The sequence below is a fragment of the Cryptomeria japonica genome, chromosome 6 (genome assembly GCF_030272615.1).
Source record: "Cryptomeria japonica chromosome 6, Sugi_1.0, whole genome shotgun sequence".
NCBI classification, from domain to species: Eukaryota; Viridiplantae; Streptophyta; class Pinopsida; order Cupressales; family Cupressaceae; genus Cryptomeria; species Cryptomeria japonica.
Genome location: NC_081410.1, coordinates 141,348,987 through 141,363,195, shown reverse-complemented (window position 1 = coordinate 141,363,195; position 14,209 = coordinate 141,348,987). Strand labels below are relative to the sequence as shown.

Genomic DNA, 14,209 nt, shown 5'->3' with positions numbered 1-14,209 from the left:
TGCATCACCTCCTTTTATTTCAAACATTTCTCTCTTCCCTTTACCTCTGCAATTTGTTAGGATAGGCCTAGGAGTTAGTTTTGAAGTGTTGAGTTGGTTCAACGCTGACACCTGGATTGAGAAGGAAGCCGGCCTTCTCCGAAGATTCAACCCCCTTGCGCAAGGTCCCACAATTCGGGGTTGTTTCCATGTTTCACAAGGTTGCTGAGTTGATAGCTCAGCAAGGGTGCAAGCTTTTGTGATAACAACAACCACAAATTATTTGTGGTTATGGCACCAACGCTATGGTCATGTAAATTTTCAAGGACTAAGTTGGCTTCGCAAGAAGAATGTTGTGAGAGGACTTCTTGAAATTCAGGCAAAAGGAGTGTGTTTAGGGTGCACTCTCGGCAAGCAGCATCGAGACAGTTTTTCGATGAACGAATCATGGAGGGCAAAATCTCCTCTAGAGCTTGTGCATGCTGACATCTGTGGTGACATGCAAGAGGAATCGTTGGGTAAGAATCTATATTTTTTGACTTTCCTTGATTTATTACGCTAGACATGGGTTTATTTTCTCAGGAAGAAATTTGAAGCTTTTGCATGTTTCAAATATTTTAAGGCTATAACTAAAAAGCAAAGCGGGTATTTTTTGAAAATTCTCAGAACTGATAGAGGGGGAGAATTTACTTCAAAAGAATTTGCTGATTTTTGTAGCACTAATGGCATCAAGAGACAACTCACTACAGCCTACACCCCCCCAACAAAATGGTGTTGTAGAAAGGAAAAACCGTACCATTGTGGAGATGGTACGAAGCATGCTACAGTCCAAAAATCTTCCAAATTGCTATTGGGGATTAGCAATAGCCACCACAACATACATTCTGAATAGAAGCCCTACCAAGTCTCTTAAGAATATCACTCCAAAGGAGGCTTGGAGTGGTCACAAGCCTTCAGTGGCTCACTTGTGTGTATTTGGCTGTCCTACATATGTTCATGTTCCAAATCAAAACTGGACGAAATTGGATGTAAAATCCCATCTTTCTATCTTTGTGGGCTATTTAGATGCAACCAAAGGGTACAAATTCTATAACCTTAACACAAAGAAATAGATCATTAGTTGAGATGCAATTTTTGACGAAGGGGGAGGGAAGTATGGCATTGGGAGAAAGGTGTTCAACAAACCATACCACTCATAATTGGTTTTGAAGATGATCAAGTTCCTCCTCACCCCATAAGCTCAAGTGGAAGTTCAAGCTCCAATGCTAGCTCAAATTCGAGTCCTCCATGCTCAAGTCCACCAAGTTCTCAAGCTAGCACATCTTCAGGTGATAGTTCTAGCCCAGCTTCAAGTCCAAGCTCTTCATGCAAGGTACGAAGTTTGCATGACATTTATTAGAGGAGCTCTACTACAAATCCAGTTGCCAATTTTGCCTCGTTTAGTTCAATTCAAGATGACCCTCCTGTGTACGAAGCAGTTGGAGAACAAGTATGGATTGATGCTATGAATGAAGAGATCTGTGATTTGGTTCACGATGGGCACATGGAATCACAGTTTTTGCCCTACAACCAGTTTTGTTGAGTTATGAAATCAGTTTGGACTCCTCCCCGTTGTTCATCTAGGGGGAGATTGAAGACATGCAAGATGTGTATAGGCTTCACAACTGTGAGAGTGCAGTTCTTTTATTTAATTTTATTTTTTAGATGCATAATAAACACTGCAGTTAAGTGCAGCAGTCTTAGGCAGTAGTCTTAGGTGGTATTTTTTATTTTTAGCTGCATACATATTTATTGGGATAAGATTTGTTAGCATAATGAGGGAGGTGGTTAAGTATGAGATCTTCCCTCTTTAATTATACAGTTCTTGGTATCAAATTATATTGGAGATGGTGTGTGGAGGAGCATGCATCATGGGGGACAATTCTTAAGCTCCAGTATCTGAGCATGGAGAGTCATATTTTCGTCCCTAGGATGCTGACCTTTGGGAGAGATAGAGGTTATGAAGACATGCAAGACGTGTATAGGCTTCACAACTGCGACAGTGCAGTTCTTTTATTTTATTTTATGTTTTAGATGCATAATAAACACTGCAGTTAACTGCGGCAGTCTTAGGCAGTAGTCTTAGGTGGTATTTTTTATTTTTAGTTGTCTATTTTTAGCTGCAGACATGTTAATGGGACAAGATTTGTTTGCATAATGAGGGAGGTGGTTAAGTATGAGATCTTCTCTCTATAATAATACAGTTCTTGCTACCAAATTATATTGGAGATGGTGTGTGGAGGAGCATGCATCATGGGGGACAATTCTTAAGTTCCAGTATCTGAGCATGGAGAGTCATATTTTTGTCCCTAGGATCTTATTGAATCATTGGTTCAGAATTTTTGTCCTCAGATTTTGCTAGCTTCTAACCTCAAAAAAACCCTAACCAACGTTCTTTATTCACAAAAATGAAAAGTCCTAAATGTAACTTGGTTTTGTTTCATATGGAAATTATGAATCGAAAATGGGAATCAGAATATGCGATGCCAGAAAACCCTCTATATGTGTCTTGTAAGCCCGGTAAAGCCCCTGGTAGGTGGACAACCAGTTGCAGTGTTATGGTCAAGAAATCCACTCGCATTGCATCTCTCGCATCTAGTAAAAGAAACATCCCTCAACATTTACACAATCCTCCCATCACTGTAATAGTTTCAATTTATATAATATATTCATTATATATTAATAAATAATTTAAAATATTTATTAATAATTAATATTTTAAAATGGTTTAATTATATAAACTATTATATATATATATATGTATATTTATGATTTTTATATGTTTTATTGCATGGACTTACCCAAATGTACGCAAACCCCAAAGTTTTTTGACGTACTGACATACCGTACCCACATCTGATTCCAATTCCAATTCCGATTTGGCAACTTAGGGAAACATATGGCGATTCAAAGGTTTCTTTTGTCAGGCCTTGCCATGCGGATAAGCTGAATGGGCGTTGTGATATGCTGGTAATACACAAAGGGACTTACGCTTGGCATGTTCAATTCACAATGGAGGTTTAGACAATGGAGCTCTAATCATTTGGGACTTGGATCATGGACTTCAAGAAAATTGAAAAGGAGATAAGGGTTCAAAAATTCTAGCCCATTCCTAAGAATTCAAGAGATGGCATTGACTAGGTGACTTCAATAACAACACTTTGCTTCGCCACGTTTAGGACAACTACACAAAGTGAGTGCGATCTTCAAGGGATGTGCTCATGATTTTCATACATATGAATAATACTAAAAGTTGAACAATATTACTCAAAGTAGAAGTTAAACCTCCACAAAATAAGCTCAGACTAACTTTACATAATGAACAAAAATCATCTATTCATCAAAAGGATTAAGTGGAAATTCACCATAAATCAATACTTATCAAATCTTGCATTTGATGAGGGATAAGAACCATGCAAATTCCAAAATAAAAGAGGTAATCACCATCAATTCAAACAATGTATTACTTATTACTTTGGCAATTATACGCAACAATTACTTATCTCAACATGTTTTGCAACATGCTCCCATAATTTACAAATGAGGGGTTGAGCTCAATTTATAGGCTCCCCAATTACAATTCAATGGCTAGGATTGATTTTCAATCAACGGTATAGATTACAAAATAAAACCCTAATTAGGGTTTGTTACAACTAACTACCTCTCGACCAATGAGAAAATTACATTTGAGGACACTTGTCCTTGCTAAATATAAACCAATAATAAAATAGAAGGTTGTTGTATTGTGTAGTGTGCCTTCTAGAAGCTTCTAGATAAGTCAGGTTTGTTGAATCTGGACATATTGACTTGGAACAATCTAACTGTTGAGTGTCCTCCTTGTATTCTCCAATTTGTGAAAAATGAGTGTCCTCCTTGTATTCTCCAATTTGTGAAAAATTGCTTAAATCTGGAAATTTGTTTGGAATGGTCTTCTTACCACTATTTGATCTTGATTGGGAGTTTGTCTTTGACTCATCAAGAGATGAAATCCTTCAAGAAGTCTGGAATTTCTTTCTATTTTTTGCCAAGTCTAAAGACTTTCTTTCTTGATTCTTGGAAACCCTTGTGCCTATGCCACAATGGAGGAAATTGGAACTTTTCTATGAAGTATCTCCCATACTTAGCCAAATTTTGGCCAGTCAATTTTATTTTGTGGCACCTTCATATGGATCCTTCAACACCTAGCCAAGATTTTGACCATTTTTATGCTCGGACACACTTTGCCTGTGTATTTGCTTTCAATTCTGGATCTGGCTTGTGCTAAGTAGAACAAACTCTGCCCTTGGACAAGGATTTTATTCATCTTCTCCTTATTTTCCCTCTTTATTCTTCTTCTTTCTTCTTGTTTCTCTTCCAACACTTAGTCAAAATTTAATTCTTTTGGTTGTGGAAAATTCCATACTTTAGACATTTTTTATGTGTCAAACTTTTATTTTTCAACCTGTTTGTTTGTTTGACTCTTGATTTCATGTGCTACTTTGTCAAATCTGTTTTTCCTAGCCATTTTTGTGTCTTCAGCACGACAAGTCGATTGTCTTCATGTCTTATCCTTGAGCCATAGGCAAATTTTCATGTCTTGCTAGGCAACTTGGAATGTTTATGTCTATCCTTCTTGGCAAACTTTGTGTAATTCACCTTACCAACTTGTATTTTCTTCTAACCTTGTCCAAAGATCTCTTTTCTTTTCTCTTTCAACCTTGTCTTCATGGCGGACTTGGCCAATGTTTTGCCAACTTCAACTTGCCTAAGTTGGACTTTGCCATCTTTTAATTCTTTCTTGCCAAAACCTTTTTCTTTTCTTCTTGGGCAGACTTGGAGGAAGCCTTGCCGTATCTCTTTCTCCTAACCATGTCTTTTTGTTTGGCGGACTTGGAAGATGTTTGGTCATGTGCTCATGCTTTATTTGTTTTTCCAATGTTTGCTTTCTTTTGTGCTGAAGTTTGAAGTGCTTTATCCATCCTAACCCATGGGTGGAGTTTACTTGACCTTAGGATTTTCCCCTCGACTGCAGATCGGAGTTTGATGTTCATTTGCCAACCTTTTTGTGCATGGGCGGGGTTTGAAGAAGCTTAGGCATTGTCTTCTTATGCTTGGCGGACTTTGAAAGTCTCTTGCCAACTTTGTTTGTTTTATCCTTTGTCACTTTGGCAGATTTGGACAATCTCTTTCCAAACTTGCCTTGCTTTTGGAGGGCGGACTTGGACAGGCTTATGCCAAGTTTGGGCGGGGTTCAAGAGTCTCATGCCAACCTTGATGTGTTTGATCATGGGCGGACTTCATGTGTTTGGTGCCAAGGCGGACTTGGCTTAGCATTGGACAATTATTTCCTTGGCGGACTTCACATGTGCCTTGACATGTTTGTTCTGCTTAACCTCAAGTAGGAGTTTGTTTTACTCTTGCCATGAGTTTCTTAATTGAAGGTAGGAGTTTAGCAAGTGTCAGACAACTTGTTTGTGCATGAGGCGGACTTTGAAGAGTCTTAGCCATCTTAGACAAGGCGAACCTTGGTGTGTCTTGGAAATGCTTCCTCTTCATACTGCCTTTGCCATCCTTCTTGACCTTGGCGGACTTGGAAGTCTGTGTGCCATTCTTGAATGCGCTTAGGCTTTGACATGATTCCAAGCTGATCAAACCTTGTTCCCTTATCATGGGCGAATTTTAACTTGGACAACCATGTGCTATCTTCTATGCTTCTAGACAAGGCAAACTTCAACCTTTGTCTGCCATTTCCCTCCTTGGGTGAATTTGTCATTTATACCATGAATTTTGATCTGCCATGCTTCTAAACAAGGCAAACTTCAACCTTTGTCTGCCTTAACCTGCAAAAACACATGATAATTCCATATCATTTTCAGATTTCAATTCTGATTTTTAATCCTCTTTTCTGAAAATTTCACTTTCAGCCTGTCAAAAGGTTAAGTTTTTGCAAAAAAAGCGGACTGAAAGTGAAAGATTTGGTCAAGAAATTGATAAAATTGAGAGAAATAAGACAAAAAAGTAAGAAAATTCAGTCGGATTGAATCTTTGAAATGACCGAAATTTACCTGCAACTTTGAAATTCTGTCTTAAAATCTGAAAAAAAACACTTAATTTCTTGATTTCAACACTCAGAAGAATTTTATTTTGGAAAATCTCTTCAAAAATTCAAAATTCACAAATTTTGAGAGAAAACTTCTTCTCAATTGCTCTCCAAATTCTCAACCTGAATAATGAATTGTGAAAGTGAATGGTTGAAAATATATAGAATTTAGGATTTTTAAACTTGGAAGTTTTATTTTTTGTTTTTTTAATTATTTTATTATTTTTTTGTGTTATTTTGTTTCAAGTCTTTCCAAAATGGAAAGTTTATTTTGGATGAAATTTTGAGAGGAAAGTTTATTTTCCAACTTGCTTTACACTTCCATGCCTTATTTTTTATTTTCTCTTCCAACATGGTCTAACCTTAAGTAGGAGTTTAACTAACTCGTGCCAAGAGTTAATTAACCATTGGTAGGAGTGTACCTAGTATCGAACATTTTTGCTTGATCATGAGGTGGACCTTGAAGACTGTTAGACATCCTTGTGTGTGAATGAGCTTAACCTCTGGTAGGAGTTTGATTCACCACTGCCATGAGTTCGTTAGCCCTTGGTAGGAGTTTACCAAGTGTCGGACATTTTCACTTGGACAACTTCCTTATGCCTTGGCGGACCTTGATCATGCTTGGACATCTTCCATGCTTGACATTCTTGGGTGGACTTGACTGATCATCTGCCATTTCACTTGTCTGACTCTGAGCCTTGGCGGACTTGACTGGTCATTTGCCATTTTCATTTCTTCAACTTAGGCGAATTTTTTAATGTGTCATCTCCCACTGTTACCTTCATACTTGATATGCAGTTCATCTAGAACGAAACCCTAATTAGGCTTTCTACTTTGCTTTTTGCACATGGAGACCTAATTTTCAAAATCTGAGAACGTGGGCACTGATCATATGGCTGATCTTCTGGAACAAATCCCTAATTAGGGTTTGCATTTTGCTTTTTTTACCCTTAAAGACCAAATTTTCAAATTTTGAGAACATGGGTAGTAATAATATGGCCTAAAGATCAAAACCCTAATCTCAGAAAAAAGCAAAAAACAAACCCTTGCTCTTTATACTTAGAGGCAAAATTTCTTGAATCTGAAGACATAGGCATGACTGAAATGACCTAAAGAACAAAACCCTAATCTCAGGAAAAAGCAAAATTTTCGAAGCCTTGTTTTTTTATACCTAGAGACAAGATTTTCAAATTCCGAGAACAAGGGCACAAATGAAATGACCTGAGGAACAAAACACATATGTCACTTTCAAAAAAGTAGAAAAAAGAAAAAAAACAAAAAATTATAAAAAATAGCAAGTTGTCAGAAATGACCCAAAGCAATTGCGATCCTCGTCCTTCAAACCTTCTAAGCACTTTGACAACATTCATATATGACTTTGAGCATGATTTCTCAATGGCTTGGGATGAATTGTCAAAAACTCTTAACTCCTTGTCGTAAAAAGACTGGTGATTAGCAGTTGCGGCGCCAAAGCAGAACTCTAAAAAGCAAAAACAGGGGGTCCACATTTGCAATGGGGTGATGTGTGAAATAGGTCACAATAGGTATATTTATGTTTCTTATTTTCGATATGCAGTCACGTAGGATAGTATGAAGATTTAGAAATGGAAACCTAAATATCCCTGGCCAGGTCAACAATTCTCTCTCTTCATTGATTGTTTAACTTGTCTTTTAGCATTTTGGAAGGTCTCTTTAGATAGACTTTGTATTGGGTTTGAAAGGTTTTTTGGATTTACATTGTGCAAGACGGTTATAAAATTCTTTTGTAAGATAAGTTGGAAGTTAGCATCCTAGCTGTTGGGCCAAGGTTAATATTTTCATGTGGCTTGCAGCTTCAGAATTTTTTTCATCAAGATAATCTGTGAAAATGAAGGGTTGTTGGTAATATGTGTAAAATGAAGGGTTGTTGGTAATATATATATTCTTTCCCTCTAAGAAAAGTGTTTGGTAGACATGTTTTAGCATGCCCCTTTGCCACTTTTCTTCATCATTTATGATCTGATTTGTGGAGAATTTCATAATTTGTGTCTATCTAAGACTTTCTTGTGAATTAATCGTAATTTTTGAAGCTAAAAGCATTTAATCTTTTGTATGATATTGGTCCTGGTTTGATTTGTTAGAATATTTGGTGGGACCAAAATCAGAGGTATTTTAGTGGGTATTGTTGTCATTTTATGACACCCTTGGTCCATCAGTGAGAACCGATCAGAGATATGTTCTATGGACCACTGCTGCTTCAGTTGATCAAGGAGAAAATCAATGGAATTATGAAGTGTGAGGTGTTGTTTTGTCAGAGTTTCCTTCCTTCCCTTGCCTTCTTTCTTCTGCCCCTCGAAACTCTAGAACCCCTAGGTTCCGAAGTTCCTAAGTCTTCAACCCGGAACCCCCAGGTTCCCAAGTTCCTAGTTCTTCAACCCCAGAACTCCGAAACCCCCAAGTTCCCAAGTTTCTAGTTCTTCTATTCCGGAACTCCGGAACCCCCAGGTTCCAAGTTGCTAGGTTTCCCTAACTTCGGTGACCCAGGTCTCCGAAGTTCCCCCAACTTCGGTGACCCAGGTCTCTGAAGTCTTCCAAACTACTTCCGAATGGCGTGATCGACACTCAAAGCTTTAAATGCTCCGACGACTTTTGTGACTTGTGCACCTTCTTTTGTGGAGCCACAGTGGTGCATTTAATGTTTTTGGCAGGATTTCCATCAAGGGAGGTACGGGGCCATGCTTGTTGTAGTGACTTATGTCATGTGTGCATACTTTGACTTTGGAAGGTCAGTCAATCCACCCTTCTCAGGGTTGCCTTTTGTGGGTATGTCTAGGTTGCTTGTATGAACAGAGGTCAAGTGCATGCACTTCACTGCACTCCCAGACTGACATGCAAGGGTCATGATCACTCTTGTAACCATTTTTCTATATAAAGGTTGTTAAGCCTCATTGTAAAGGGTTCTCTCCTTGCTGCTTTGAGCTTTCCTATGCTCTTTCTCTTCTCTTGAAGACTTGTAATTATTTTTGCATTTTTGCAACTTTAAGTTTGGCCTTTGGCCTTTGAATGAATTGAAATTACATTCTTGCCTTCCTTGAACTTATGCATGCTGTGTATGTTTCCTTATCTTCATCATAAGTGTATGTTTTGTGGCTATTCTCTCCACATATGTTGTGTAAACTTGTTTTTTTGAGTGCGACTTGTGGGAATCCTTTTCCCCTCTTGACACTTAGCAAATTCTAACCTCCATACACGCGTTTGGGTCACTCATGCAACTGAAGTTTGTGTATCTCTTGGGTATTTCAGTTGATTCCTTGTGCCATTTCGGGTGGGGAGAGAAACAATCTCTTCTTGTTGCATCACCTCCTTTTGTTTCAAACATTTCTCTCTTTCCTTTTCCTTTGCAAGCTGTTAGGATAGGCCTAGGAGTTAGTTTTGAAGTGTTGAGTTGGTTCAACACCTGCACCTGGATTGAGAAGGAAGCCGGCCTTCTCCGGAGATTCAACCCCCTTGCGCAAGGTCCCACACTTCGGGGTTGTCTCCATGTTTCACAAGGTCGCTGAGTTGATAGCTCAGCAAGGGTGCGAGCTTTTGTGATAACAGGTACAATGCATATAAATCAGGTTTGGAGTAGAATAATGGCCGAACTCAAATAAAACCTGTCAACTTTGGATTCAAGTTTGTTGGAATTTAGAGTTCTAACGAGACTTGGTTTTTTTGTAGCTTCTCCCTCATTTGTCTCTTCCAATAACACAACCCTCAGCATTATCAAATTACTCAATGGAAACATCCTCTAAGCTTGGTTAAAATTAATTTTGATGGTGCTTCAAAAGACAATTATGGAAAAACTGGCATGAGTGGTGTTTGTTGCGTTTGTAATGGCACAGTTAAGTTCTGGTTTGTAGGTAGTCTTGGTGTTGGTTTTGATAGTTTTGCAGAGGCTATGGCCATTTCCCAAGGTCTTTTACATGCTAAGAAAAAACATTTTACTGATTTCATTCTCGAACCTCACTCTAAAATCTTGGTTGATCATTTTAAAGGAAAGTTCTTTCACTTTGGGTAGTGGCAGCTGAATGAAAGAAAGACATCTGTATCATTGTTAATGGTTTCAATATTGTTAAGTGGAACCATACAAGAATGGAAGGAAATTATGTTGCTGATTATTTTTGGCTAAATCAACCAATTGAAATGACATTAAGATTGATAGTGGAAATGACTAGGATTACCCTATCTGGGATATGAGCAGACACCCATGATTTTCTAAATATTGATTAAAATATCTTTCTGGTGTGTAGATCCTGTTTATTCCACCATGGCTAACTTTAGTATTGCTCTTTCAAAAATCTTTTTTTGTTTGTCCAGTTTTTTTAACAAAAGGGAAAATTTTATTGCCAATACTCAGCATTTATAATCTTCAAGGAAACAAATGTTTATGCCTTGTCTGGGGGTTTGGAGGTTTCTTTCTCTCTTGCTGAATGTCTATTTCTAGTCCATCTATATTTTCTTGATTCTCTGGAACTGGTGTGCCATGAGTTTAAGACAGGAAGACCTACTTTGTAGTCACATGTTTTTTTATATATATTTTGCCTTAATGTTTAAAGAAAGAAGCAGCAGCCATAATCATGTAAATTTTAGCTCTGCTGCACTATGGTTTGTATCATCGAGCAATCACTGCAATTTAGATCAAGTTTAAGAATCTGGCTAGATCCCTTGTCTAAGTTCATAACTTAATGGTGCAGAAGATCCTTCAGCCAGAAAGTAATATGTTTTTAACCCAGTTAACACTATGACTTTATGTATGCTATAGTGCTATATCTGACAGATTCAGCTGTTTGGCACGGTGATCCAGAACATTGTCCTTGAGTACAAATTTATTTTAGTCTGAGGAATATTTCAAATTAGAAAAAATGACTTGTACATTTTGATGACCTTGTTGCTAATTAATTTTTGGGAGGTTGTATTCCACATCTTGTGTTCAGCATTTTGCTTATTTTGTGCTTGCTATATGGATCATTATATGATGTTAATCTTAGCCTTAGGCAACAAATGTAACGCATTTTCTGAGGATTTAAAGTGAAACGTTGAAAATTTTCTGACGTCCTTTTATTTGGTGCAGATCTGGAAACTGCCCAAATTGTGGGTGGGGTTCTTGAAGTGTGCATATCAGACAAAGCCCCATTCATTTCATGTGCTTTTACAGGTTCATATTATTCAGTATTACATTCGTCAATGTTCATTGCAGTATTAAGTTTTTCTGATGCCTAAATAGTTTTGGTTGCTTCTTTTGTGCCTGCATCAAGTTGCCAGCACCACAACTTGAAAATGCCCTAAACAGACATCCTACTCTGAGAGCTCCTCTTGCTTCTTATGCCAGCCAACCCAACGTCCGGTCTACACTTCCCAGGTACTAAAATTTTGGCTGCCAGTGCTTTTTAATAAGCATTATTTGGGAACTTGGAAATTCTTTTGTTTTACTTACTGGTTTTACCTGTCAATATTTTGAGCAGGACAACACTTGTGGTTTTGGGCCTTGCTCAGGATAACCTGCCTGTTATTTCAATTTCCTCAACCCCACAGTCTACTGATGCAGGTGCCTCTGGAAAGATGACAAAAGACACATGAGTATTGAGGTTTTGCGGTTACCAGATGAAGCTTTCTCTTGTTTGAAATGATCTTCATGCAGTGTGGTTGAAGATTTGGAAGTCATTTATCAAGATGATTAATTATTCGTGGATTATTCCTGCATATGCTGCCAGGCAAATTGATCTGTTCTTCAGAAGGTTCCAGCAAGAAATGTAGATGCGTTCATTGTACAGACTTTGTAGAGCAGATTTTATGTGACAAATGGTTGAGATCGTCTTAAGCTTTCGAAGTGACATATCAAGTGTGAGCCTCTCATCAAAAAGCCAAGTCACAAGGGTATTCCAACAGGGTAAACATAATCGTAGAATACATTTTAATGAGGTAGATTGTTGAAAGAACATGGGACTTGGCTCTGTTTGTGGAAGCATGGGCAGAATCAGGTCAATTTTACCTTGTTCTACATTCAAAAGGTTTCTGGTTGACACGCAGTCATCACCGAGGGAAATTATTTACCACAGCCAGATCTTATCTATGGAGTCTGTACAGCTTGCAGGGACCTGGCTCTGCTTCATGTTTCTTAAAAAAATATGCAGGCAGATGCATGTACAATAACAGTAAACAACACTAAAAATGAAATTGATTTCTTTGCATTTCCCACCTTTTCCGTTCAATTTTGGAGTATTTAGTAATTCCCTGTATAACATACAAAACACGTTAATAATTAAAGATCACGTCGCTTCAATTATTGAGCATGTAACCAACATGTACTGTCAAATTTGTACTCTGCACGCCACAAAATGCTCGATTTAAAGCTGTTGTATTTGTAATCGTTTTTAAAAAGCTCAGGTAAAGTCTTCAAATAGTCCAACCTTTAAATATAAAGACGCTTACCAAAGGGCGTTAGTGTCGAACTAGAGTAATTTGCAAAAACAAAATGTGAATGAGGATGGAAATGAATCGAAAAGAGTGATTACAAACTGAGGATGGAAATGAATCGAAAACAGTGATTACAAACTTACTGATTAAAGATAGATGCGAAAAATGTACAATACAAAGAAGAGAAATCTGAAAATGTAGAAGAAATGAGCTCAAGGACCAAATGATCCCTGATTAAGTGTTGCGATACCTGTAATGCAACCATATCATATAAAGGAACATTTCTTTATTTGTAAAATAAGAAAACACAAACTGGGTCTGCCAGCACAACAAATGCCATCAAATGGTGTCACAGCAGAACTTAATGAAGTCAGTTGTCTCCAAGCGATACAAATAGTGCTAGTAATGGAGCAAGAACTGCGGTAAAGGGGCGAGAAGGAGAATCTTGTGACTCGATGTAGCAAATGGGGTCACTTTGGCAAAGAATTGACCCAATGCACCAACACAAGGGTCAAAATTATGTATTGAATATGTCCCAGTGACCATGATGAAGCTGATGGCTATCCGAAGTCAAAAACAGCGAACGTTAAGAAAACAAGAAGATATATGGTTGCTAGTTGTCGTTGTGATGGGAAGAAGTTGAAGCTAAATATACAAAGATAAGATCCAACCTGTAATGTGAATTAAATTACAAAGATGGTGCGGCTGCTTGTTTGGCACAGTTTCTTGAAAGGATAAGAAGAAGGGTCAAATCATAATAACTTTAAATTCAAAATGGAAAAGGAAATAGATCTTTTTATAGTCCTTTGGGTTTACAATTGGCTTACAATATATGGAACTATTCTATAGACCATCAACGAGATGGTACAAACGAAGTGTGCACTCAACTTTTTTAAAGATTTGAACTTGGGATCTCTCTTTCAAGACTACTAGTTCTTCACCATTAGGCCAACTTATAAGTTCAAATAATAGAAAAGAGTCTTATGATATATGAGACTATTCTATATTCCATCTAAGAGGGATCTAACTATGTTACAAATGAAATGTGTACCCTACTCCCCAGATTTGAACAATGATAGAAAAGGGTCTTGACTCGAAAGATTAATTTCTGTTATCATTAAGGAGTAATTTTATAATTATGATTAATTTTAATATAAAATTAATAAACTAACATCATCTTTAAAAAATTATCTAAATAAATATTTAATAATTAACAAATTTTGAGGGTTAATCCCATCTTTCGTGATGGTATAGATTTGAAGTCTGTTATAATAAATTTCACACTTCGTTTTTTTAAATTCAATTTTTTTAAAAATATGTAAGAAAACTTTCCTATGGACATGTCTAAGTAGGATTAATATTTTGTTAAAAACATGTAAGAAAACTTTCCTATGGATATGTCTAAGTAGGGATTAATATTTTGCTGAAGAATTATTTTCAAATTTGTTTTTTTTTAAATAAAAAAATAAAATTAATTATTCAAGCATCACATTTTCTAATAAGAATCGGTTCATAGCTTGATTATGTCCACACTTCATTATATGCTACACATTTTTACATTATAAACCAATTAAAAAGGAATCTCCATGATAAGAGAAACTTCAAATAAGGAAAATGCTTTTGCTGCTCACTTTCTAGCTTCTCTTCATCATACTTTTTTTTTTTGTCTCTGTCTTT

The 14,209-nt window shown here is 37.1% G+C and overlaps 1 protein-coding gene across 1 annotated transcript in view; it reads left to right on the top strand.

The window, feature by feature from the left end:
• The window catches only part of LOC131061569 (uncharacterized), a 160,411-nt gene extending 148,105 nt beyond the window's left edge, over window positions 1–12,306 (top strand). The window contains exons 25-27 of the mRNA XM_057995310.2: window positions 11,190–11,273; window positions 11,374–11,477; window positions 11,581–12,306. Of these exons, the coding sequence (XP_057851293.1) occupies window positions 11,190–11,273; window positions 11,374–11,477; window positions 11,581–11,695 (303 nt within the window). The 3' untranslated portion in view covers window positions 11,696–12,306. The remainder of the gene's footprint in view (window positions 1–11,189; window positions 11,274–11,373; window positions 11,478–11,580) is intronic.
• Window positions 12,307–14,209: the final 1,903 nt, after the last annotated feature.